A 26,926-nucleotide genomic window follows, 5' to 3' on the forward strand; every position below is an offset into this window, starting at 1 on the left:
CTTGGAGGTATGGGCTTTTAGGTTGAGATAAAGCACACCCAGAGATATTACACAAATACGCCCTCTTTTTGATTGCGCAAGGGTTAGCAGAGAGCAGTATGATGCCTCAGATTGATGGCGTGCTCAGTGGTTGTGTATCAGTGATGCACACTGATGGTGCGTCCCATGGCACGTCCTTGTACTTTGCCTGTCAGAGAGAGTATGGTGAGAGATGTGCCAATCGTATAGCCAAACACTTTGTCATAGCACAAGCGCCAATATGCTGATGGCTGATGAGGATATTCTGATCCATTCATGATTCATTGCATTGCATTCTGGGACTTGTAGTTGTGCGCCCCCATTGCATTTCAAATCCCACAATTCACAGAAAATTGGACTGTGGAAACATCTCCTAAATGTCATGCTATGTCATATGGGTGATAACATATGCCTGGCCAATCAAAAACCTTTATTTACACTGCCACTTCAATAATGCAATATTGTTGCAATACGGTGGAAAGGTGGGGAAGTGTGTGAGGTGAGCCATAGTTGCCAACTGGCTCCATGTCATACAGATTCCCCTGAAGAAAGTTCATGCATCCAAAACTAAGAAGAACTGAAACTTGTTGGGATATGTGTTTGGAAAATGACACTTTTGGAGTGTATAGTGTGCTAAAGTCATTTATGTTTGTGAAATTGTTAAATGTGTTTAATTGTATGTAATTCAGTCAAATAGGCACATGATATACCCACCATGTGGGTGAAATCCTGGGTCTGTTTTTTAGAATTTTTTAGGAGCATTTTTTCATATTGGAGAATGAATTAAAATTGTTAAACTTGTACAAATGAATTGTGTCCCAAGTCCCTTTTTTCAGGACCAATGGTAATAGGACGTTATACAGCACCCAATCAATATAGATGAGAAAGTTGTGGGATTAAATTACATGAACCTTCTCTTTTGTGTATAAATATCCATGTCATAAGGCACATCTCCAACCTGTATTGTTCTTTTAGCCAACAGTTCTCTGCATCCCGTAATGTGTGGTGAATACCAGATTCCAAAGTTATCTTACCTAAAACAAAATAGTCGAACTGAAGGGGAACCTCATGGCATGGGTCTAGTTGTGAACAAGGGACAACTTGCATGCCAGCGTGCTAGCCTTGGCACTAAATGTTCTTGCACTTTGTAATGTCTTCTATCTCTTCTTCGTCCTGGTTGGCAGGATGTGGATGCCCAGACAAGCCTGCGGTTTCCGGAACTCTACCGGGTCGGCCAGACAGAATCCCTCTTCAACTACAGGATCTGCCTAAAGTCCATTAGCTATGGGATCTACAACTCTTTGGTGAACTTCTTCATACCAATGTGGGCCTTCATGGACCATGCCGGGCCAGAGGGGATTTGCGACCTTCAGGCCTTCTCGATCACCAGCAGCACAGCAGTGGTCTTTGCAGCGACTATTCAGGTGAGAGGCTGTCTCGTGATCAGGAAGAAAGGCGCCTGACTTCAAACATGGTTTTAGGGTCCAAATGTACACATCTAACTCAATAGCTCAACACCAGCTCACCTGTGGTTCTAGTACTGGTCCAAACTATCACCAAACTCAAATTCCTGATGTTCCAGGAATCAACATACTTCTGTCCAACAACCATGAGCCTCCCTTGCTGTCCCAGAACTCGATCCTCAGAACAGCTCTTTTACCTACAAAACAGACTAGTTTACTGACTGTGTAAAGTTAACTCCATGTCATTGGACACACCAGGCCCCAGTCCTGGGCTTTCATTTATTCATCAATGAATCTGAGAGTGTTTGTTTAATCGAAGCCAAGGACTGGAAGAAGTGGTCCTTGCTGGCATGGAGTCATCTGGGACTTGTATGCCTGTGTTATGATCTAACATGGGTCAGCGGATCTACCACAGTGATAACATGCAGTACAGATATTATGCCAGCATGTATGCATGTATGTATGCATGCATGTATGTATGAGATTTCTACGTGCAACACTAGCTTGGAAGCAAACTGGCATCGAACAAAGGAACCGCATCCAGGGGGTTACAAGTAAGGTTGCAGGGTAGCAGAGGGGCTAGGGTGGAAAGTAGGAGCTCCAGAGCCGGAGAACTAGGAGGATTAGGCCTGAGAGGAGTGCCTATGTTATGCAGGCTAATCGCCATTACACAGTCCTAGTTCCTATCCCCCCTTCTGTTCTTTTCGATTTTGTCATGCTTTCAGGACAATCCCCCTTTTCCTTATTCCAAACCCTAGCTGTGACATTAAGGGGATCCTCAGTCTGGCCAAATCCTAAATATTCAAGTACCCCTTGTCAGAACTCCTGAAGGAGGGTCAGGAGGGTTTGGGATATAGAGACTAAGGTGAAAACCATACATTACGTAGGCCCAACCCCAGGGTTGCCTTTCCTTGTCCCAATCCTCCCTCATTTGAGAACATACCCACTTAGAGGTTGTGAGGAAGAGTGGCATGAACAAACACAGGGACTTGCAGCCAAAAACCTGTGTATATTGATACACATTATTTCGTCAGTGTTTTTCAAGGCAAACCTGCTGCCTGCCATATTGTAGTGCCAACACATTTCTCACTGTCCTAATTAACATGAAAATTATAATGATTGATAAAAGTGGAGGCAGAATCTTATGTAAACGACCAGCATACATCTACGAGAGGAACCGCCAGAGCCTCTGCCCAAGAACCTCCTGCACCCCAGGTTTATCTTCCATGTCTGCCAAGGTGAAAGGGGGATCCGCTGCAGGCTTGTATGGTCTGATAATTATAACTTTCATGCACTCACTAAGAGTGGTAACTAACGGTTTCAAACTCCTCTTAGAAACAAAAAGGTCTCCCTGTCCTCAGAACAGCCCTTGTGAGGTCTAGGGATTGGCTGTGCTCTGCAGACCCTGGGAGTCCTTCTCAAGCGAGTACATGTAAAACCACATCCTGTGCAGGAACCGCAGGCCAGGCTGAAGAATGGGGGCCTCCAGGAGGACCCTAAAGTAAGGGGAGGTGCAAACTGAAGAAGGGGGAATCTATGGTGGCTGGATCAGTGCGGGTCATGGAAAGAACCCCAGCTTTCTCTAGTCTACAATTGGCCAGCACCATGGGGATCAGGAGGAAGGGAGGGAAGACATACAGGAGAAACACTGTGCCATGCAGGAGACATAGATAAAGGACGAGGCTTCCCTACAGAACATGTATAATGATTCACAGAATAATTAAATATTACATCCCACAATTTAAACATAGAAGAACACAAAAATGACACTAATTTTCAAATGGCAATTCAAGGTTTTTAATGCAATGGTCCAAATGTGATATGTGCCTAGTGAAATCCACCATATAGAGGGGTCATATAACACTTTATAATTTACATAAACAATCAGCCCACTCGATGGAGGACACAAAGTCTCTCACGAACGTGTTTTCTTTAGTTCTTGACAGTTTTTCGTTTATAAAAGCCAACTTTTCAACTCCATGCACGTTAGGCAAGTCTTCTTCAGGGGTGCAATCAGTTCAGGGATCACACTTCATGTTTAATTATAGTAGGGCTACAGGGCAAGTAGAACAAAGCCCCATTTACCGAGTGCCTATTACTAGTGATGGAAGATCTCAAAGGGGGTGCCTGGGTACTTGGTTCTGGGATCTTTTGCTGGCAGGCGACCCTTGCTTCCATACTAGAGCCTAGACATCCACTCCCCATGCTAAGGACTCCTGATACTGAGCACAGCACCGGGAGACCTGATTGATGTCTCTGTCTGCAAAAAGTTCCCTCTGAGGGACTCCAAACTTCCTGCAGATATCCTGAGTCAGACCCCCAAGGAAACGGGGAAATTGCAACTGCGCTGAACTGCAACTATACTGGGATCCCTTTGAATGGGCACAGTCTGCAAGGATAGGACATTTGATTCTGCCCACTGAGTCAGCCTGGCAGCTGAAATGGTCAGGTGATGATACTGAAACCCCCATCTGCGCTCAAGCAAGCCTTGGCATTGTAGTGTCGGTCCAGATCAAAACCAGGTAATCCCTACGCTCAGGCCTGGAAAATTGCACTCAGCACCTTCCATCTGGAGGATTGGTGAATCTGACTGTTCTCCCATTTTCCCTCTGCAGATGGTGTGCCCAGTGAAGCCCCCGTCACCATCCTGCTGGAATATGTAGTTAACATCAGCGCATAAGATGTTTTGTGAGAGACTCCTTTTCTTAGGAACTCCTTCTTTGGCCACCAGATTAGATATGTCTGAATGTCCAATGAGACGCACATTTGGAAGGTACCTTCTGATGTCTGGTTCTAATGCAGAGGTCTGCAACCTGTGACTGACCAGATATTTTGGACCCCAAATCCCATGATCGCTCACTTTGAATATGCTGGCCAGGACTGATGGGGGGTGTAGTACAAAGCATCTGAGGATCCTACAGTTGCAGACCTCTGTTCTAGTGCCCTACTAGATCTCCAGCTAGTCGTTTGATGTGCACTATGGCCCATGGAACCAAAAAGTAATTGGCAGTGAGAGCCCCCTGGATGGCCAAACAATCAATTGCTAAAGTTGGGTGGGTGGGAAGACAAGATGGCTAACAGCTGGTTTTATAATTTGGCAGCCGTGGTTGCTGGAAGTATATGACCCACGTCCTCCCGTAAATTTTCTCCACTAAGCTCAGTTATGGGTGCTGATTATGGGGGGGTCTTCTCCTATTCCAGTTCATACTTCTAAGAGGGCACCTTGCATTCCCATGGGTCCCCTATCCAATGTGACCAAAGTGCCTTGAATCCTGCTGTCCTTTCCGCTAATTTTCCCACATCCTCTGGAGCCGGCCCAGAGTAGTCATAATACCTGGGCTTTTGTGAGAACGGGCCCTGTTGATGTCTTGTTCCTGATGGATTGGGGTGGGCGTGACCCCTATGTTTGGTGCAGTCTGGACTTGATGGCAAATGACCTATTAGGGTAGTCGACTGGCGACCAGTGAGCAGACGTTCCCCCAGGCCGCAGCCGCACGAAGAAGCACTACTCAATGCCCAGTATCATGCCATGCAATACGTCCATTCACAATCATCATACATGAGCCAAACCCACACGCCTTGATAAAGACCCCCATGTGGTCGAAAGACGTGTCAGCACTTCTAGTGACGTTAAAAACCAATGGCACAAATGGAACCAATAGGTTATCATTTTTTGAATTGAGACCAATCAAAATGACCACTAATACAATTAAATCAAAATACTTGGACTATATGTGCAGCGCCATTCGTAAGAATCCCCAACAATTCTGCAAACTCCTCGCTTGGGGCATTGAGAACTGCCCCATTGGATTCTTACAACAGGCTGCTAGCACGCACCCACTGCAAGGAAGCAAGCACAAGTATGGTAGCCAAACATTCCCGGTGCTCCCAACTCCCTTTCTCCAAATAATGTGCATAGCATTCTCAGTTCCACAAAAAAGGTTTAATGTGTCTTCACGCACCAAACAGTGAAAGAAGCACACCTCTCACGAACTGACCAGACACGTTCAGGACAAAAAACATGAATAATTATGTGTACGCAATTTTCAAGATTCTGTGACGTGACTAGTGCAGGAGAGACTGAGATTCCTGCATGATTGAAAAGGTGGGTGGCAACCAGGAAAGGCACCCTTTTATTCCCCCACCCCACCCCAAGTGGCACGAAAGTTCTCAGAGCCTCTGACTTCCGTAATGTCACGTAGTACTTGCATCGCATCATCGATGCATGCAACATGCATCGCAAGTACTACGTGACTGCCAGTCAGAAGAGGTAGCGGCAGCACCTGCTACGGCACTGTGCTGCGGTTACTCTGTGCCCGAACAGCCGTCTGCTTCGCCCGGGCCAAGAAACGGGCCTGACTGAGACGCTAGGGTGCCGGTGCCACAGCTGCTAGTACTTATCACAAAACCAATGCTTGCCACCTGATGACGATCCTGAGAGACTGCAAGATGTACATGTTGTGCCATGTTATGCACTTTGGATGTATTAACCTAGGATTACTTTATGTAATGGGATGAGAATTTCGATGACAAGGAAATAAAAATGAAATACATTTCAGCAGAAAGCTAAGTGGATGCTACCTTGTGTTCGGCCCCCTTCGTAGGGTCATGTCACACATACCAAATGATTCTACAGGACACATTTCGCTCCATCCTTCTCTATATTCCTCCATTACATGACTGACCCCTTCCTCCTTTGCTCCTCCCCTTCCTCCCCTTCCTCCCTCCTCACGCTCCCTCGTACCCTTGCATGCCCTCTTTCTCTTAAAGGGGCCCCTTCTTTATTCACTCACAACACCTCCCCCTCTCTTAACATGAGACCCTTTCACGGGCTACATTTGTTCGATCAGCCGTTGGGGTCTCTTTATCGTCCGATAGGCTCTGTTCAGCAATTCACGGGTCTCGCCCGCGGTTTCTGGTTGCGGTGCTTCATGTGTCCCTCCTCTCTCTGCTCCTTCCTTCTCAACCGTTTCTTCTTTCATTGGTTCAGGTTCTTCTAGGTATAATTCGGGGAGGATGGAGGCTTTTTGCGTCCTTTCGCTGTGGTCCTTTCTCGTTGTTGGCACTTGTTCTTTGTCCCTTGTGACTGGGAGGAGGTCTGGAGGGTATGTCCTTTCTTTGGCTTTCCTGTCTCTCCCACGTCTTGCTCAGGTGTGCAGTCCTTCCTCTGGGTAACTTTGAATGATCTATAGTGGATGTTCCATGAGGGCGCGCTGTAGTGCCGTCCGATGGCTGAGATGGCTGTTCCCTACGGCGGGACTCGGTATCGTGCGGATGGCGGCGGGTACTCTGTGGTCTCCCTGGGTTGGGTTGCATCGTGACTGACTTTTTGGCTGTACCGCCTGTGCTGTTCCCCACTGGACTGCGTGGGTTTGGGATTTGTCCAGGAGTTGTTCTTCCACCCTTGTTTGGTGGTGTCGCCCTGTGCTGACGTTTGCTGTGGCCTTCACACCCCCCCCCCTGGTTCGACATCTCGAAGGGTCCTGGGTGGTTGCATCACTCACAATCCTCTTGCAGGACGGGTGAGGTTCATGTGTTGTGTGTCGGTCCCGGTCCGTATCTCTTTGGGTTGCATAGTTCTAGTTAGAGGGGGTGTTCATACCCATATAGTCTTGCTGGGTTAGTGTCCATGTCCTCAATCTCTTTCCTGACATGTGGCTGCCTCATGGGCGGACTTAGGTATCTTGCTTGGATCAGTGGTGCCCGTTATCTGTACATGACCGGTGATGGTACGGGTTGGCCTGCAGAGTGTGTAGGCGGCCATACGCGGCATGCTGCCTGAAAGTGACCTTCCTGGCCACATCGCCGGCATCTCTGTCCGGAGGCCGGGCATGGTCGTCTGTGTGGGACCTCTCATCCACACCTGTGACATTTTGTGTTGCACCGGGTTTGTTGCCGTAGGTTTCTGAGTCCACTTCTCTGCCATGGTTTTGTAGGCCTGGGGTATCCTGGCTGTCCTACTGTGAGGACGGCAACGTAGTCACTTTGGGTTTTGTTTTCAATGGTGGCTGATTGTGCGTCCACTCGCTCATGCGTCTTTGCTAGGTTGAGTATCTTTTGTAGGGAGAGGGGCTTTCTAAGGAGATGTTTCCTGAGTGTTGACGAGGTACACCCTTCTATGATCCTCAACCGTATTGCCTCCTCATTATTGAAGTTGGCGAAGTCGCATTGCTCTATTCTCTTCTGGAGACGGATGACGAACTCCCCCACAGATTTGTGTGGATGTTGCACTTGTTGACTGAATGCGTAGTGTTCATAATCCTTGTTGGAATTTATTGTCAGTTTGTCGTTGAGTGTGGCGAGAAGACGTTGGTGCGTGTCTCTTTCCTCAGTGGGGATCATTTTCATGATCCCTTTGATCTCTTTTCCTGCCAGATTGATGAATATGGCTATTTTGTTTGGCGGGTCACGGTCTCCTAATGCTTGTGTGAAGTCTTCAAACTGTTCGACCCATTCTTCCCATCTTTGTCCTTGGTCGTTGTGCGGGAGTAGGGCGAACGAGTTGGTTCTCCGTAGGACAAGGGTGTATGATGCTGGTGTAGCATTCTCAGGGGTCTGGGCACCGGCGTCTGCTGCACTTTGGCCGTAGTCCGTCATGTTGCTGGTTGTGTGGTGTGGCCGTGTGGCTCACCGGTGTGGTGGCCTCGCGTTGGTTTTTCTCTTCCAGCTTGCTCTCACCTCCTTTCCTGCACGGCTGGTGGAGTTGAGGGTTTCTGATATTCGGTGCCACTGCTCTTCCCAGCCCCCTTCTTTTTGCCATGGGGTGCACTGCCTGTGTTGAGGGGTGTACGTTGGGGCAGGTTGCTGGGTGCGGGCTTTGCTGGGTCGTAGTGCCCTTTGGTTTGATGGATTGGGTACTGGGCGTTTGCTCAGGCTTGTGTTGTAGTGACCTTCACTCTGGTGGGGCTGCTGGCAGTATTCAATGGGGCACGCTGTGTGTTTGCAGTGACGTAAGAGGTATGTTATGTCACCATGTCTTCCCACGTTGTGGGTAAAAGTAGGGCTCTGTACTTTTACTGAGCTGTGCAGGGAGGACTGCTGTGATGGCGGTGGCGAAGGTTGCCCCTCACGGTTGGCCTTTTGGTGTTCTTCCGTGGGCCTGGGTTCCTGTAGCGGGAGTCACGGGCTGGCGCTCCAGTGTTGTCACATCTGATATTGTCCATACTATTTTAATTCCTTTCCTTTCCGCGATTGCTGTGAAGCTTGCTTTCCACTTTTTTTCCCGTTGTTTCAGAAGTTAGTGTTTTCTGAAACTAGTGGGGTTTTTTTTCCCGTTATTTAAATTGTTTTGTTTGGGTTTTGGCGGCCCTTTGTAGTGGGGGCTGCCTTGTTCCGCCGCTCTCGGCCTCTTCCCTTCCCTCGCGCGCGGGTTGGCGCTCTTCCTTGTGGCTGCTTTGTCTCCTGGTTCGTGGCTGCCATGCGGTGGTGGGGGAGGGGCGAGGGCTCCTTACCGGTGTCTGGCTTCTTTCCGCTTGGGCTGCCACTTCGTGTTCCTGGGATCCGGGCTCCTTCGGTACTTCTGCCACTTGCCGGTCCTCTGTGACGGTATCCTTCTTTCTTTTCTTTTGGTCCTCACTTGTGCTGCTGGGCTCTTCACTGCGGGCTGACGGCAACCAAGGCCCTCTTTGTTTCTGTAGTGTCCGATGGCTCCCCTCTGCTGCAGGCGACGTTGCCTGCTCCTTCCATCCGCCTCTGCTGGGCACCCCAGCCACTGTCGTGCCGCACGCCGTGGGTACGGCGCCCTCTTCTCCTGCATACTGCGCGGCTCACCGGTCCCTCCTCATCCGCTGGGCACTTCCATCCTTGCTCTGCTCCATCCGTCACGGTGTGATCCTCCGGGTGCTGCACTGCTGGGTCCTTCACCTCCTGGCTCTTCACTGCTGGGCATAACAACCTTCCATTGGTCCCCTGGTCCTCTTACGCGACATTCCTCTTGCAGCGGGCTCGCTGTGCTCCAGCTGCTGTGTTCCCCATAGCAGGGTGCTTCCTTCATGGCACTACTGGCATTCGTTTCTCCTCGTCGCCAGTTGTTGGCCCCCTTCGTAGGGTCGTGTCACACATACCAAATGATTATACAGGACACATTTCTACTTCTCCCTCCTCCCGCTCCCTCCCATCCTTGCATACCCTCTTTCTCTTAAAGGGGCCCCTTCTTTATTCACTCACAACACCTTGTTGCATGTAACAGAACTTTCTCATTGCTCAGGAACTGGCTTCTGTTGAGTACTGCCCAGAACACAGCTCAGCTGTGGCCAGAACGTCAGGTTGGGCCCTTGGGCAATGAAGTTGGGCCTGCACTCTTGTGCCACGCACTGTCTGCGCTACTGCATTCCATTCTTGACATACAGTTTCACCTGCTGTAGAAGCACTGGTGCATGCATTCAGCTTTACCTGATATCTTAGAGGCATATCTCAGGATTGGGCGGCATCGTCGCATGCCAGCGGATCTACAGTGCTGCACTTTTGCTGAACACGGACAACACGAGAATGTGATGTCCTGGAGCTCGCCTGCTGGTCATGTAATGCAACTAAGCCTTGACACACACAGTGGTGTGTCCAGACTCGCGTGGCCTTAGTGGGGGACTGACTGATGCAGAGGTGACATGAATTACGAGCGCACACACACACACACATAAGGATCATAGTTTAGGATACTGGGTGTGGTGGGGGCTGCCTCCGGTCTCCGGGGCAGCCCTCTAGGGCCGTCGGGATCACCCGGCAGCAGCGTGCACGTCGGCGAACAGCCGGCGTGTCTCGGACAGGGAGACACCCTGCAGCGCCCGGTGTCACCGGGCGCAAGATCCAATGAGTGGGGGTGTCACCCCCTGGTCCCAAGCGGTCGCGGCTCCGAGGGCACTCGGGCCGCGCCGCACACACAAGGCCACGACCACGTGGCAGGCCCCAAACATGCAAGGATCACAGACACGAGTTGCCACTTCCTGGGGCTCTGCTGCTCTGCCCTCGCAGCGCAAGCAGAGCCCCTTTTATTAACTGGGCACGCGAGCGTCATGACACAGTCATGACGCTCACGTTGCCCACAACAACTAGACCCCCACACAACATCCCTCCTTTATTATAAACAAACAAAACGACACCCCACCGCAAACATTTGGTGCATTCCAGTCCGCACACCAGCTAACAGCTACTCCAGCCCAAACATATTTCTTTTAACACCGCAAGACAAAACAGGTGTGCTCCAGTCCCCACACTATGGGGCCCCATGACGGGGTCCTCCCACTCAGAAGATTCCGGGATCAAACTGGCTCTTGGCGCCACTGCAGGACACGAAGAACACATTCTCTTCGTACTCCTCCCCCACCTCATACGGTATTTCTCGGGGACTCTCCACCACCTGGACCGCCGCCACTTTGGGAGTCTTTCTCCCCTTTACCTCACTCCCCCCTGACGCCCCCATCATGCCGGCCGGGGCTGGAGCGAGACACACTCGTGCGAAGTGGTCTCCTTTCCCGCACCTTCCACAGATTTGTCCCATCGCCGGGCAGTCCTGCGGGTGAGGCAGATCCCACCCACACTGTTGGCATATTGTGGCATTGGGGTCTCTCTTCGGCCAGTCTCCCCTCCTCATCACTCTTCCTCCTGGCCACCTGCTGACAGCCGCCACCTCCTCAACCTTCACTCGGTGCGTGGGGACCTCCATCTTTAACTGGTTTCTGGAGGAGTCCATGACCGAGGCCCGCACCTCCGCCAGTTCCTGGGACCGGCCAAGCTCCAGTATTCGATCAAGGGTCAGCGCTGGGTCCCTCAGAACCTGCTTGCGCAACTTGGTGGAGCTGCAGCCATAGATGATTTGCGCCCGGATCTCATCCTCCTCGAAGTTCCCCAGGTCACAGCCAAGTGCAATGCCGCGCAGCTTCCCGTGGAATGCATCAAGGCTTTCCCCTTCCTCCTGCTTCGCACACCTCATCCTGAACCTCTCATAGTCCCTGTTGACCATGGGTCTGAAGTATTCGTTCAGGGCTGCGACGGCTGCACCGTATGATTTATTTTGGGGCCTTAGTGTCTTGAACAGTCTCTGGACGGCCAGCCCGGCAGAGTATAGGAGCGTCGGGCGTTTGGCGGCGTCTTTGATCTCCATTGCCTCAAAGTACAACTCCAGGTTCTCCACCCAGGCCACCCACCGGGCCCCCAGGCTTGCCGGCGCACCGAGGATGTCAAAATGGGGTATCGGTGCTAACTGACCCCTACATACCCCTTCATCGTCCGACATGCTGTGGGCAGGTGAGGACGTCATCCGCCAATCACCAGTGTTGGTGGGCACTTGCAGTTGCCCGGCTCAGGTAGTCGTCGATGGGTGCCTGGCGTCCTCCCTGCCCAGGGGCGCACGAGCACTCCAGGTGGAGCCGCAACCCCAGGGCTTGACACCAGTTTGGCCTGTGGGTCACTGCCCGTTTCCCGGTGGCCACACCCTTGTGTAAGGGCCTTCCTCTTCTGGCACCCTAGAGGGCGCACCAGCACTCCGGGAGGAGCCGCCACCCTCGGGCGTGGCACAAAAGCAGCCTGTGGAGGGGTTATTGTCCCCTTTTGTTCGAGCAGGCCGTTCACCGCTGAGGCATGGAGCCTTCCTCCCGGCTCCACCCACGAGACAGGGACCGGCCCCCCCCGCCCCCTTTCGATCGTGGGGCTCACCCGTGGGCCACGCCTCCTTCTTTCCTCCCTGCGAGCAAAGAAAGCCTCACTTCTTTTTTTTTTCGAACAGCGATTTTCACCCGTGGCAGCCCGGGAACTCGGCGGGTGTCCTCCCCGCTCTGTGCCGCGTCGCCGCGGGTCGGAGCTCCAGGCCCCGCCTCCTCACTAATGGAGGGCCGCTCCGTGCGTCCTTGCACGGCCGCCGACTGCGGCCGTGCGCGCGGGCCCACGACTCCGCCCGCCGCACGCACCAGCTGGCGGGCGCGACTTCCTCGTCGCCAGTGTGGTGGGGGCTGCCTCCGGTCTCCGGGGCAGCCCTCTAGGGCCGTCGGGATCACCCGGCAGCAGCGTGCACGTCGGCGAACAGCCGGCGTGTCTCGGACAGGGAGACACCCTGCAGCGCCCGGTGTCACCGGGCGCAAGATCCAATGAGTGGGGGTGTCACCCCCTGGTCCCAAGCGGTCGCGGCTCCGAGGGCACTCGGGCCGCGCCGCACACACAAGGCCACGACCACGTGGCAGGCCCCAAACATGCAAGGATCACAGACACGAGTTGCCACTTCCTGGGGCTCTGCTGCTCTGCCCTCGCAGCGCAAGCAGAGCCCCTTTTATTAACTGGGCACGCGAGCGTCATGACACAGTCATGACGCTCACGTTGCCCACAACAACTAGACCCCCACACAACACTGGGGTGGCACTGGGGTTGGCCAATCAGATTCCAGGGGTAGCACGTGCGACCTCAGGCGACTCCCTGGATACGACGTTGGCACACACAGCAGTCCTTGTTCTTTCCATACTGGTCCATACATTCAGCGCTGCAATGCATCAGAGCCTAGGGCTGCATCGCTCTGCCGTGTGTTTCCGGCTTGATCTGATCGCGTCACTCTGCTTCCTTTCCAGTGCTGGTAGGGGCATTTGCCTACTCCTGCAACGCCTTTTTCGGTACTGGCTCTTGATTGAACTCCACAACGAAGCAAAAATGGATGGCGTCCTTCCCCTGCAACTCCTTCTGTTTGCCTAGTATTTGTACATGCATTCAGCGCGGTACGCCCTCTACTGGCACAGCCTTTTCCGTGCCGGTAGTTTGGCTGTGGTCCTCTTGGCGTAGGTGCCTTTTATGTGCTCCCTGCTGTCTGCGGCCAGAAAGGTGCAGGGACCGAAACATGTTGGGGATATTACGTTTTCCTTAAATATAGTGTCACCCAAATTACTAATAAATGCAGTGTTTCCGGTGACAGTTTATTTAAGGAAAAAACATCACAGCAGTACCTGGAGCTGTACTGTAGCTGAATGCTCCATGTACAAACTAGATTGCTTTGTCCCGCATGCATGAGTGCTTTGGGTGACAATATATTTGAGTGCATGCAAGAGTGCTAAGCCAGAGCTCCACCAAAATAGCCAGCGAACAACGCCTGCGTAGAATGTCCGGCTTTGGCGGTGGGCTATATACAACGCACCTCAGCATTGACCTGCAGCGCCCTCTGCTGTTTCAAGGTTAGAATTATTTCCCCAAGTATGACCAAGGTCCCTCAGAGAGCAACAAAAAGAAAGGCAACTTTACATTTTAAGTGGAAGAATGCAAAGAAGACTGTCTTTTTCACGGTTCTTTTCCCCACTTGCTTCCTGCAGGCCGCCATGGAATTCTCCCAGTGGACCGTTACTTCAGCGCTTTCTGTCGTCATCTCTGTGGTGCTATTTTTCATCATAACGTTTCTAACTCAGCTTCCTTCTGCCAACCCCGTCATGTTTACAATGGAAGGTAAAAACGAAAAAAAAATCTCTCAATTTCAAATAAGAAAACACAGTCGGTAATTGATTGGCAATGATTTCGTTTTGTTTTGCTTATTTGCTTACCCATAATTTGAGCAGGCGTTCTAGTTTCTGTGACCAGCACAATGATTCCTCCACCTTCCACGGCACCTGCATAGCTGCAACCTGGCCCCATGGCAACGTGTCAAATGTGACGCAATTAACCCGTCTGGTACTTGTAGCTTTGTTTCTCTTGTTATTTGCTTGGATGTACACGTCCTGGCATGCAAAGTGTTGCTTGGGTGACACATGTCACGCATGACAAAGTGAATGGGAAAGACTTGAATAAATCATAACCTATGGCAAGTCCTTTAACCAGTCTGCTACTCCATCCATTTTCACCGTACTTTAACATTACAGAATGTGAAAAACCTTATCCAAACCAAGTGGCGCTACCCCAAAAGGGGTAATCTAGCCTGAATTGCTAGGTTAAATCTCTCCCGCAGAAGCCAGCGAGCAGCCCCAGGCATGTTTTAGCCTCACTGGGCATCGTTGGCAGTTTGGGCGAGACAGCTGCCATTGGTGGCAGCACTAAGACTGATTTGCATGTAGCTGCTTACCTTCTGCAATGTTTCCACTGGGATAACAGAAAAAATATATGAAAGGCTCCCCAGATCGATGCCAGTGAATATGATTAATTCTAAACCTTCCATCCATCACTTTGGCATTGGGATTGACTCCACAAATGATACAGAGCTAGTTGGCGGCTGTTTATACTCCAGGGTTCCTTCCACCATATACAGTGGCCTAACATCCCACCTGGGCTTTGTAACACCACCACGAGTGCGGTCTGTTCCACCCAACCCCCTCTCCTCCGTTTGCAGTTATGTTATGTTATGTTATGTTACTGACATTCCTACTGTGCTCTGCTGCCATTGACATTGTCACCAGGCACTCTGGTGGATCTGAAAGAGAGTGAGGAGGGTTAGGTGTGTGGGTAGAGAGGGAAAGTGCTGTTGTGTTGATGCATGCAGACTGGAAGTAACCTAAGCTCTGCGTGCAGGGCCATTTCTAAGCGCTCTTTGTCCAGAGCATAACGCAATCTCAAGGGGAGCCTCATGGGCCTGTGCTGGTAGTATGCTGTCTCTGGGGATGGGATGTGTAGTTTTATTGTATTAGTGTAGCGTTCTGAAGTTTGTTGTCTGTTGGAAGCTTTGTTCAATTATCTTGTGCGGGTGGTTTAGTTGGTGTGTCTACTATGTGATGGGAATGCAGAATTTGAGCATGCTTGTGCAGAGAGCAGCCGAGACTTTCGATTGGCAGGTTGGTGGGGGGTGCAGAGAAGACTGAAGTCACACATAGCAGCAGATCCTAACATGACATGGCATGGAAGGCATAACAAAGCATTAGAAGTAATAGTAAGTCATGGTGTGAAGGGATACAATGGAACACCCCATACACTGTGCCAGTGTGCAATCCACACCTCTCCCCTTTATCCAGAGGCACACTGTTAATTCCTCTGCTAGGTTTTACACTCATCAACCACAGCAAGAGGAGACAGTACTGTGCCGCTGGCCACATGGCGAAAAGTCAGAGTCCCAGTCCCAAACAAGTCATTCCTTGAAGAGGCTAGTGAAATGTGTTTATTTATTTATTTTAATTCTTATTGACACGTCAGATCACCCAAACGCCTCAAGGTGCTCATGACGGGAGTTTATATCAGCGGTAGATTGGCTCTCAGATGGGAACATAGATTTCACAGAAGGCCAGTGCTTCCGAAAGGCCACTATTGTTGAGAAAGAGTCGGTCAAAAACCAGGCTCTGTGACTGACCCTGCACCAGTGGCATTTCAGAGACACCCTCCTTTGTTGCTATCAACCAGCCTGCCTCTGTATGGAGGACCTTTGTAGAAGTGACACGTGAAGCGTGTCGGTGTGGGCCATGCAAAGAAAACTCCCCTGGCTTCCTCAACCTCTCATTCCCAGACACTGAAATGCTGGTATGTGTTCTCTTGCCTCCAGATGCCGGCAGAAATGCCTTCTCCAAGCTGTACATCTGGCTGGTCATCATTCTGTCCACCGCTGTCTGCGTCATCCCATCAATGACTGTGCGGTGCCTGGAAAGAGTTACATCCCGCAGCATCATCAGCAAGGCGGTACGTGTTTCTCAGGGGCAGAGGACCCCCAGCATGCCAGCAATGGGGCGTGAACTAAGGGGAAAAGTCCTGAATTTCTGGGAGCGGTGAGGCTGGGGGGGCAGTGGGGTGCAGGATGTGGTTCTCCCCATGTGTGGTCAATGAAGGCTCGAGACCTAAGCAGCCATCTTCTTGGGTCAATGAAAGCCATGAGGCTGGTCTCAACAATATAGTCCAGCATTGCCATTATAACAATATGTTCATCAGTATTTCATTTGTGCCGGTGTTTGATAGTGGGCAACACCTGCACTCTTTTTTGGGCACCGGAACAGAAGCGCACGACGTGCGGTGTGTTTTAACTTTAAAAAGCATTATCCAACAGAAATGAGTCAACAAACAAAGCTCATTTTGAGCGGAATTGTGTCCTCTGACGTATTCCACATCTATGACAGTAATGACCACAGCGGTGCTGCTTCAGAAATTTTTCTGGCGTAGGCGTCCTGCGTCGATGACGTCGATATACTGTCCCTCGAGGGCATCCGTCGAGGGTCGACGTCACCGGATGTTATATATAGGATGTACAGCGCCCGTAGCCTCAGTTCCGTTTTTTCTGCGAACGTGTTTGTTTCGAAATCTCGGCGCGCTCAGTTCTTCTACTTTAATTGAGAAAATGTCTTCATCTTCTTCTACCCCGAAGTCGGGCTTTAAAAAGTGTCGGGACTGCGGTTCCAAATGTCCATCACAGACCCGCACAACGTCTGCCTGTGGTGCCTCGGCGAGAGCCACGCTACCGATGATTGCCAGTCCCTGACATCGAAGGCCTTGCGGGAGCGGAAGAAGAAATTAACGGTAGCTAGGGTTTCTAAAACCCATAAGTCGAAATCTGCTGGCCTTTTGACCGACGACTCGAGGGGCGACTCTCTGCGTCGGCGTAAGTCCAGGGGGTCTCGGAGTGGGTCCTGCCATTCCTCTGCCTCTTCTAGGCATTCTCGGAAGCGCCGTCACCGGTCGCCTTCCCCGTCCTCATCGGAGGACTCCGCCAGATGGCAGGTGACTTGTCCCACCAAGTCTTCATCCCGGCGGAATAGGACGCATTCCGCCAGCAGATGATGGCGATTTTCAAATTGTAGGGCACCGTTCCGTCCGCGCCTTCAATAGAAGCCGGCAAGGAACGAGCTAGAGCCACCACTCGCACGCGTTTGGGCTCGGGCGGTCGGCGCGATCATCGGGAGCCGTCGAGGTCCCGATCGGACAAGGTTGATCGCCATAGCCGTGCCAGGTCCAGGTCCCGGTCCTCAACGCCCTTTAGACTGGTGGAACCTGTGAGGCCTTCCAAGAAGACATTGAGGCCATCGGCGCCGTGCCCGTCGAGGGACTCTCTCGAGGCTCCGGCTCCGAAGAGGTCATCAACGCCATCGGCGCCGAGGCTATCGAAGGACACTCTCGGGGCTCCAGCCTCCAAACAGTTGTCGAAGTCACTGGCGCCTCAGTCGACGTCGACGCCAATTCCATCGGTGCCCTCGATGCCTTTTGAGGAGAATTTGCCGGAGGTGCCCTGGAGGGCTGTGGAAACTCTGAGGAAAGCTCTCAGTAAGTCAGTGAGCCTGTTTTTGAACCCTTCTCTGTTCCTCCCCCCAGGATGGATTTATTCCAACCTTTGGATTACATTTCAGAGGTGGAAGAAGGGTCTGATGAGGAGGTGGTGGTGCCTCCTGAGGTTCCTGATGACCTGTTGTTTGGTCTCAGTCAAATGGAAGACCTCCGTCAGTCCTTACATGACGCCAGTGGTCTTGACACCTCTCCGGAGGTTGAGTTTGGCAGGCCTGAGCCTGGCACGCATGCCGAATCCTCGTATAGGCGTCTCATGTCGAGGGTGACGGAGTACTTGGGGTGGTCTGCTCCATCTGTTGATTTTCTTCAGGATGATCTGACAGATATCCTGGACCAAGGTCCACCCACTGACCCAGTGTTGCCATTTCATTTGGCTTTGCAAATAAGGGTGGTGGCGGCTTGGACTGCTCCAGAAAGTCTCACGGCAGTGAATAAGTCGCTTCTGAAAAAATACCGTCCAGCCAGTGGTGACCCCTGCTACTTGTCAACGCAACCCACTCTGGAGAGTTTGGTGGTGCAGGCGGCTACGGCCCCAGGGAAGCAGGCTGCGTACCCTACCATCCCTCCTGATAGGGATGACAAGCGCTTTGATGTTTGGGCAAAGAAGGTATTTTCTTCTGGGGGTATGGCTTTAAAGGCAGCCACCTCCGTTTTTGCCTTGGCAAGATTCACTCACACTCTGTGGAATTGTGCATCTTTGGCGGCTGAGCATATTCCCGAAGGGGAGGAACGGGATGGTTTTCTAGCCCTCGTGCAAGATGGCAAGGATGCCATGTGTGAATCCGTTCAGTCAGGTCTGGCCATGGCAGATTGTGTCAGCCGGTCCATGGCGGTGAGCACCGTGATACTCAGGTTTGCGTGGTTGCGGAAGTCAGGGTTTGCTCCTGATGTGCAATCCCGGCTTCTCAACATGCCCTTTGATGGTGTCCATCTTTTTGGCAGCAAGGCTGACGAGAGCCTTGAGAGGTTGCAAACCTCCAAAGCTGCAGTGAAGTCTTTGAGCGCTGCAGTACGTCAAACTCTGCCTTTTCGTCCTAGGGGACAGCAATGGAGGGGAGGTTCCTTTCGGTACTACACTTCCTTTGGTAGATCGAGAGGAGCTGCCAGTCAAAGGGGCCACCCTAGGAGTACCAGAGGTGGAAAGCAAGGTACTCGAGGTGCCAAGGCCACTCAGGCAGTTGCCTCTTTGCCCTCGGGCACTGCCGCAGCTGCGTCCGCTCAGTCATGAGGCCATGTCCCATGGTTCGCCGGTTAGGGGCAGACTGGCGCAGCATCTTGAAGAGTGGCGTGCCATTACTTCGGTTGTGTGGGTTCTGGAGATTATAACCCACAGCTACTGTCTGCCTTTTCGGCAGAGGCCTCACGACAATCCACCGGAGAAGCTCTCTTTGAAGCATCCAGATTCGCTCCTTGCGCAGGAAATCCTATCCCTGCTGGAGAAAGGCACCATAGAACTGGTGCCTGTAGCGGAGAGGAACAAGGAATGGTATTCCCCTTATTTTTTATTCCAAAAAAAGACGGGGGATTGAGACCCATCATGGACTTGCGGGGGCTGAACAAGATCCTCATGAAGGAGAAGTTCAAGATGGTAACTCTTTCTCAAGTCCTCCAGGCCCTTCAACTGCAAGATTGCTTGGTGTCTCTTGACCTCAAGGATGCTTACTTTCATGTGCCGATTCATCCAAAGCACAGGAAGTACCTGAGGTTCGCGGTTGGCGACACGCATTTTCAGTTTCGGGTCCTGCCGTTCGGATTGACCTCCACCCCGAGGGTCTTCACCAAGCTGATGGTGGTGGTGGCAGCGCATCTCAGGAAAGGGGGGATTCACGTCTACCCCTACCTGGACTATTGGTTGATCAGCGCGCGTTCTCCCGAGCAAGCTCTGGATCATCTGTCCATCACCTGCCACTCCCTTCACAAGCTGGGCTTCTCCCTCATTTTAAAGAAGTCCCATTTGACTCCTACCCAGCCGCTCCAGTACATCGGAGCAGTGCTAGACACATCCCTGGGGCAGTGTTCGCCTCTCCAGGTGAGGGCTCATCACATTCTGCAGATGGTGGACAAGTTTCAACATGCCCAGAGTCTCCCAGCGTTTGAGTTCTTGAGGTTGCTCGGCCTCATGGCATCCTGCATTTTCCTGGTGCCAGAGGCAAGGCTGCAGATGAGATCTCTGCAGTGGGTTCTTAAGATGCAGTGGTTACAGTTTTCTGCCAGGATGTTGGATCACGTTCAGATTCCGCCCTCGGTCGCACAGGATCTTCTGTGGTGGGCCGTCGAAGGAAATCTGATTAAGGGTGCTCCATTTTGGCAACCGTGGCCGGAGGTGATGATCGTGACGGACGCATCCTTCACGGGTTGGGGAGCTCATGCCAACGAGCTGACAGCCAGCGGTCTCCATTGGAGTCCAGCCTCTGCATCAATCTGTTAGAGCTGTGGGCTGTCAGGCTAGCCCTGAAGGCTTTTCTGCCATCTGTGCGGGGCAAGAATGTCCTGATTATGACGGACAATACAGTGGCCATGCACTACTTGGCAGTGTCACTCCCATTGTGCAGGAAAGCGATGCAGCTCTGGTTCTGGTCCATCCAGCAGGGGATTTCGATCTCGGCAGTTCATCTGGCCGATGACGAAAACGCAGCGGCAGACGCTCTGAGCAGGCAGAGCACAGTCTCTCATGAGTGGGAGCTGGCTCAGGAAGTTCTTTTGGAGATCTTCGTCACCAGTATCAACCGGAAGTGCAAAAGATTCTGCTCGCGGGAATTTCCTCCAAGAGGAGCATTAGGGGACGCGTTCATAGTGCAGTGGTCCTTCCCACTGCTGTATGCGTTTCCTCCAGTCCCCATCATTCTGCAAGTGTTGAGGTGGTTACGGAGGTTCAGTTCCCGAATGATCCTAATTGTTCCGGCATGAAGCAGGAGAGCATGGTACCCAGACCTTCTAGACATGTCCATCTGCCCTCCACACCGTCTTCCCTACCGAGATGATCTGCTCTCATGGGAGGGGGGTCGGGTTCTCCATCCAGAGGTCAAGTCTCTCAGCCTTCTTGCTTGGTATCTGAAAGGTTGAGGTATAAGGATTGGGACCTCCACAAAGACGTGATGGAGGTGTTGCTTTCGGCCAGACTGCCCGCAACAAAATCCCTGTACCGTTGCTGTTGGAGAAAGTTCTGCGACTGGTGCAGGGTACAGAATGTGGATCCTTTTCAGTGTTCCATTCCTTTGGTCTTGTCTTTTTTGCTTTCTTTAGCACACAAGGGCCTGCAAGTAGGTACCATTAAGGGGTACCTGGCGGCGCTGTCCATATTTAAGCGCTCTTCTGAGGAATGTTCTTATTTTAAGAGCCCTTTGATTTCTCAGTTTCTAAAAGGGCTAACTAATGTGTTTCCACCATCGCCTTTCCAGGTGCCAGGATGGGATTTGAATTTGGTTTTAAAGTTCCTAATGGGAGCTCTGTTTGAGCCTTTACATTCTTGCCCACTGAGACTGTTGTAATTTAAGACTGTATTTTTAGTTTTGGCTACTTCTGCACGCAGAGTGAGTTGCAGGGACTTTCTGCCAAACCACCTTTCACAGTGTTCCATAAGGACAGGGTTGTTTTTAGGGTTCGTCCTTCTTTTCTTCCGTAGTTTGTGTCGGAATTTCATTTAAGCCAGAAGGTGATTCTTCTGGCGTTTTATCCTCCTCCACATCCTGGTAAGGAAGAGGAGAAGCTCCATAGGTTGGATCCTAGGAGAGCTTTGAGTTTCTATCTCTCACGGATGCCCCGGGCCAGAGTGGACGATCAGCTCTTTGTTGGTTATGCTGGAAGGCATTTAGGTCAGGCTGTTTCCAAGCAGACCTTGTCCAGATGGATCATTTTGGTGATCTCTGAGTGCTATCATTTGGCGGGTAAGGACCCCCATATGCTTACGGGCTCACTCTAGTAGGGGTGTGGCTGCTTCCACGGCTCTACAGAGGGGCGTTCCAATTCGCAGTATTTGCGAAGCAGCCACTTGGGCTTCTCTCCATACCTTTGTGAGACACTATTGCCTGGACTCCATCCATGGGCAGGATTTGGCCTTTGGTAAGGCAGTCCTGTATTCAGCAATTTGATTGGGCATTCTAAAATTCTAAATTTGTAAATTCTTTTCCCACCTCCATATGTTGGCACTGCTCTTTGTCATAGATGTGGAATACATCGGAGGACACAATTCCCTCGAAGAACAAGTTACTTATCTTACCTGGTAACGTTCTTTCGATGGGATGTTACTCCGACGTATTCCACATCGAACCCTCCCAGCCTGCCCCTCTACAGAATTTCTTATGCGATTGCAGCTTACATTCCGCAAGGCTTTCTGTAGTCATACTGGCAAGAGATTGGTGCCACACGTTCTGTGAAAAATCTACAACTGAGGCTACGTGCGCCGTGCGTCCTATATATAACATCCGGTCACTTTGTGTCATTGATGCAGGACGCCTACGCTAAAACATGTTTTTCCGAAGCAGCACAGCTGTGGTCATTACTGTCATAGATGTGGAATACGTTGATGGAACATCCCATCGAAAGAACCTTACCAGGTAAGATAAGTAACTTGTTCTTCTGTTGGATAATTTATTTTGTGCTCAGAGCTCTGCTTGCAGTCCCGGCACAGCCCCTGCCGCCTGCCTGTCTACAGCAGCGCAGTGTGAAATGACAACAGAACACTGAGAACAGCCAAGGAAAACGAACATTTTGTGTTACTATACAGTATTTGATACATTCTGTATAGTAACACAAAATGTTCGTTTTCATTGGCTGTTTGCCAGCCAATCAAATGGTCACGTCACGTGTGGTGTGGGGGTTGGCACAGTGCCACCTTCACTTCAGAGTAGGGCGTGGTGGAATCGTTGTCGTCTCGTCGTGACTACTGAACCCCCTGCTGCCTGACTGAGCTAGGCCCGTGGCCCAGTTGCTTGTATTGCTTCCGGCCCTCCCCTCAGCCCTTGGGGTCAACGGATTATTTGTTTCTTGTGTGCCCCACTGCCTGGCCACTCGGGCCCGACCCCCCCGGACCTGCAGAGACACCACGGCCGGCGCAGACAGCTTCAATCAAAGGTAAGTGCGTGAAGACTTATGCCAATAGATTAACCACATTTAAAATGTTATCAGCCTTTTTATATAGGGGTTGTACCTTTTAGTCTTATCCAGCCCTTGCATACACTGATCTCCTTGTGGTAGGAATCCATGCATGGGCTCAGGGTTAGACTGAGGCAAAAATTCCCGGCCATCGAATTGCAACTCATGTTTTATCATGGCACGTTTTTGATGAAAATGCATAGGAACAATACAGCTCCCCAGTAACATCCCCAGCAAGTACTAGCTGCAGAGTAATTAAAGTAGCCCGCTTTGACCTTGAGAACTGTCCCACACTGTTCTGACAGGTCGGTTGTTCGGGCGTTGTTGTGTGGGCCAGGCAAAGTTTGATGGCATGCACTTCACATACTCGCTCGCCTCTCAAGAACTATATCAGTAAGGGTTCTGCCTTTGGACTGACGCTCCTTTGCATGGAAACTATTCTGCGCCGTCAATGCTCTTAGACGTCGCAGGCGCAGCATATGACTTTGCAATGTGTCAGAGGGAAGTGAAGGGGCATTGGAACTACATGGAAAGTCCGATGTTGTGTTCTAAATACTTGAAAATGTCAACTTTGGTAGATACATCAGTGGCTCCTACTAGTCCTCAAGAAGGCCTTATAAACATGTCTGCTAACCCCTTCTGTGAAGTAGATCACGTTAGCAGTAGTAACACTGAGGTCGGTGCTTCACAATGCACACATACAAGCCCGTAGTAGAGGGGTAAGCTCATGCTCCGGAACTGGAGTCATTTGACATGCAGTCTCTAGAATGTGGACAGTACGGGAATAAGTCATATTCGACCGTGTTAAATCATGCCCCCTTCGTCTGAAGGCATGTTGTGTCTGGTGCATGGGGGTGAGCTTGTCACGTGGGATCAATGTTGATTTGAAATGGAAATCCTTGACCCTGAAATTAAAGGAATTCAGCTGCTGCAATTTGCAGCGCTCTTGGTAGTTACGCGGCATGAGGATTGGATTGGATATGGCCATAAGAATTCAAAAAACGGGTTGTTTCACTTCCCGAAAGTCCGCGAACACTCCAGATGTCCTGTCGCGATGCTGTGGTGTTCGCAGACACTTCAGATGTCCTAGGACATCTGTACCTATTTCTGCATTACAGGGTTGGGGAAAAGCAGTTTTTGGATGGCTTATAACTTTTGCGCCATCCATATAAATGGTCTTCTAAAGTTTGGTGGGATTTTCTCAAGAGGGGGCAAAATTAGAGGGGGGGTCTTAACATTTATTAGATGGCTTATAACTTTGTTGCTATTTGACAAATGTGGACAAAAGTTTTGAGACAGATTATAGACCCAATCTCCAATGTTTGTGTAAAGTCTGAATGGATTTTGTCAAGTGGGGGCTAAGTTATATGACTAATGTATGTACATCCATTTTGACACTTTAAAAAAAATAAAACATGGGCGGATTTCGAACAAACTCATGAGGAGCATTGGCAAGGACATCAAAGCATGGTTTTGCAAATGTGCCCGTGTTTTATTTTTTTACAAGTGTATTAATGTATGTACAAAAAATAGTCATATACCTTTGGTGACTGAGGTATCAGATTGTCTGGGTCATGGCATAAGGTCATGACGTGGACAATCTGGCTACTGGCCATGACCGCTATGGACGAAAAATGGTGTCGAAGTGGCTTTGTCTACCTGGGACCGGCTATGTGGTAAAGTTATTCCAAGGTAGGATAGGTTTGAAAGGGAAAAAAAGTGCTTGTGGTAATATGTTCATAGGGATTTGCAGGCTGCCATGGCAAGGGAAGAGAGACTGTGTACCGTGCCCCGCCTTATCTTTCCATGTTGGCTGTCTTGCAAAAGGATTTTCCTTCCTACAGCGGGACGCTGGAAAGTGTCCCACTGTAGGAAGAATAATCCTTCCTTCCTACAGCGGGACGCCACAGGCCTGTGGCGTCCCGCTATAGGAAGACAAATCTATGTTTTAGCACCCTGGCTTCCCGCCTTGGGAACTAGGTGTGCTAATGGCCTTTATTCCCCATTTCAGGGACTGCAATGGACGATAATGGTCTGTAGCCCTCCTTATTTATTTATTTATAACGCACCAATGCCCGCAGACATCAGGCTGTGTGGTTACAGTATTTGTCGAGGAAGATGAGGTGGAGGAAGACAGCTTACTACTTGCTGAGAAAGGAACAACCTTTCTGAGAGCCTTGCGGTCATTGGATTTGGTGTGGCAACGCATGGAGGTGGTCCCTTAGGAGTACTGTCCAGGTAGTCTGCGACTGAGTTCACTCAGTGAATATCAATGATATTTGTGATGTCATCTTTGATGTCCTGGGTGTTAGTCTTAGCAGTGCATGGTGGTGGCGCGAGGTATGGTTGCTTAGCTTACCATAACTGGCGAATTTCAGGGGTTTTCGATTTTACTTGTAACCATAACGTCCTTTTAACAACGTTTTTTACTGAATTTCATAGGTTTTTATTAGTGCAACTTAACCATAACGTCCCTTTAACAAAGTTTTTTCATTGAATAAATATATATACATTTAAGTCTTTCTAACTTTACATTTAATTTCATTGGTCTTTCTATTTTCCTACTCTTTTCAACCCTTCTCTTTTACTCAGACAATTCATTTCCCCTTTCTTTATTTCCTCTTTTCTGTTTCTAAATGCCTCCATAGCATATATCCTTAGAGCTGCTTGTCTTATTGTTCGCTTATTTGATCTCTTAGGTTATTCATTCATTACCTTCGCTGTCTTGCTTCACTGCACCCCAATGCCCCCCACTCCAGCCCTGGAGGAAAGCATTTCTCTTGTTCCACCTGTAGAAATGTTTCTAGATGTATCTATTGATTCTGCTAGGGCGGCACAACCAGTCTGATATTCCTGATGTACAGCTCCCCAGACATGCACACACCTCTGGGCAATAAAAAAGACAGTGATTTCTCAAAACTGAAAAGGTATTTAAAGAATTGAGTCAAATTAAACACAGGTGGTCTCTAGCTTTATACCAAGGAAATCACGGCAATGTTATAGACCCATAAACAATAATTAAACAAAACACATTTTCCCCTGCCTATATGAATCTTGCTACTTCCATTCACACAAGCAATCATAAGTATACTATCAGAGGAAAGTTGTTTGAACAGTTGACATTTAGAATGTATTGGCTTTGTGCAAGTCATTTAATTGTGGGCAAGAACAAGTTGCATATAACTCATACAGGTTTGGATTAGGAAATAAAAAATCTGCAGTCTTCTCTGAACACGTGTGTGCATTCTTCTCAGAATATGTATGTACAGCTTTCTCTGAACTGTGTAGCTTTCAGTCTTTATGTATGTGGCTTTCTGTGTGTGTGTGTGTGTGTGTGTGTGTGTGTGTGTGATAACAGTACCATGTTTTGAAGCACCCTCACCCTGTCACATTATATATGGGCCTACCATATGCATTTTCAGGATAAGGGATAGCATTGGTTTTTACACTTTGCATAACTTTCTGTTAATAGAATGAATTCTCTGTGCTTATTTTTGTTGTGCAAACATATGATTTATGACTAGACTCACACTGGATGCAACATCAGCAGATCACATTAGACAATAGTGTGTCATGACTACAATATGGCCTGTGGATTCTCTGCCAGCAAAAACCAAAGATTCTATTTAATGGGGCTTAGTTTTATAAAAAACACTTCTGCATTTAAGTTGCACCAAAATGCTGTCTCTAGTAAATTGTGCCTCTCAATACAAAAATGCACTACGTTTTAAGGAAGTTACATCTCATTGTGTACTCATTGTAAATGGGAGACACAGGGCACCATATTTAACACTACACCTGTATCTTTCTGAAATTAGCATTCCTCTTAATTCCCAGCCCTCGATTCCCCTGATTTACCATGGACAGTCTATATGGAGCATTTTGATTTATATGTCTATACTTACATTGTAAATGTGACTTCTGATTTTAGGGACACAGCTTAGATCTTAAATCTAGAGCTGCTGTCTCAGCAAGGTCCCTTTTCTGCTGGCTGTCCGGGAATCAGTTTCCAATGTGGGTTGATCACCTCTGCCTGGAAGGGCTTCTGCCTCCACACTATCCAGGAATCAGTCATCCACAATGGTTTCAGCTCTGCTCCCCCAACCTCCTTCCCCCATTTGTATCCAGAAATATATTCTTCCATGCTCATCTACCAATATTCATAATAATAATCATCTTCGGAGGATAGCTCAGGGCAACGTGCTCACCTTGGA

General features: G+C 50.0%; 1 protein-coding gene across 2 annotated transcripts in view; it reads left to right on the top strand.

The window, feature by feature from the left end:
• The window catches only part of LOC138575511 (phospholipid-transporting ATPase IK-like), a 550,807-nt gene that overhangs the window by 463,107 nt on the left and 60,774 nt on the right, over window positions 1–26,926 (top strand). For both annotated transcript variants that reach the window (XM_069649490.1, XM_069649489.1), the window contains 3 exons: window positions 1,203–1,442; window positions 13,757–13,886; window positions 15,898–16,031. In XM_069649490.1, coding sequence (XP_069505591.1) covers window positions 1,203–1,442; window positions 13,757–13,886; window positions 15,898–16,031 — 504 coding nt within the window. The remainder of the gene's footprint in view (window positions 1–1,202; window positions 1,443–13,756; window positions 13,887–15,897; window positions 16,032–26,926) is intronic.

The sequence above is a fragment of the Ambystoma mexicanum genome, chromosome 1p (assembly GCF_040938575.1).
Source record: "Ambystoma mexicanum isolate Mex_15411 chromosome 1p, UKY_AmexF1_1, whole genome shotgun sequence".
NCBI classification, from domain to species: Eukaryota; Metazoa; Chordata; class Amphibia; order Caudata; family Ambystomatidae; genus Ambystoma; species Ambystoma mexicanum.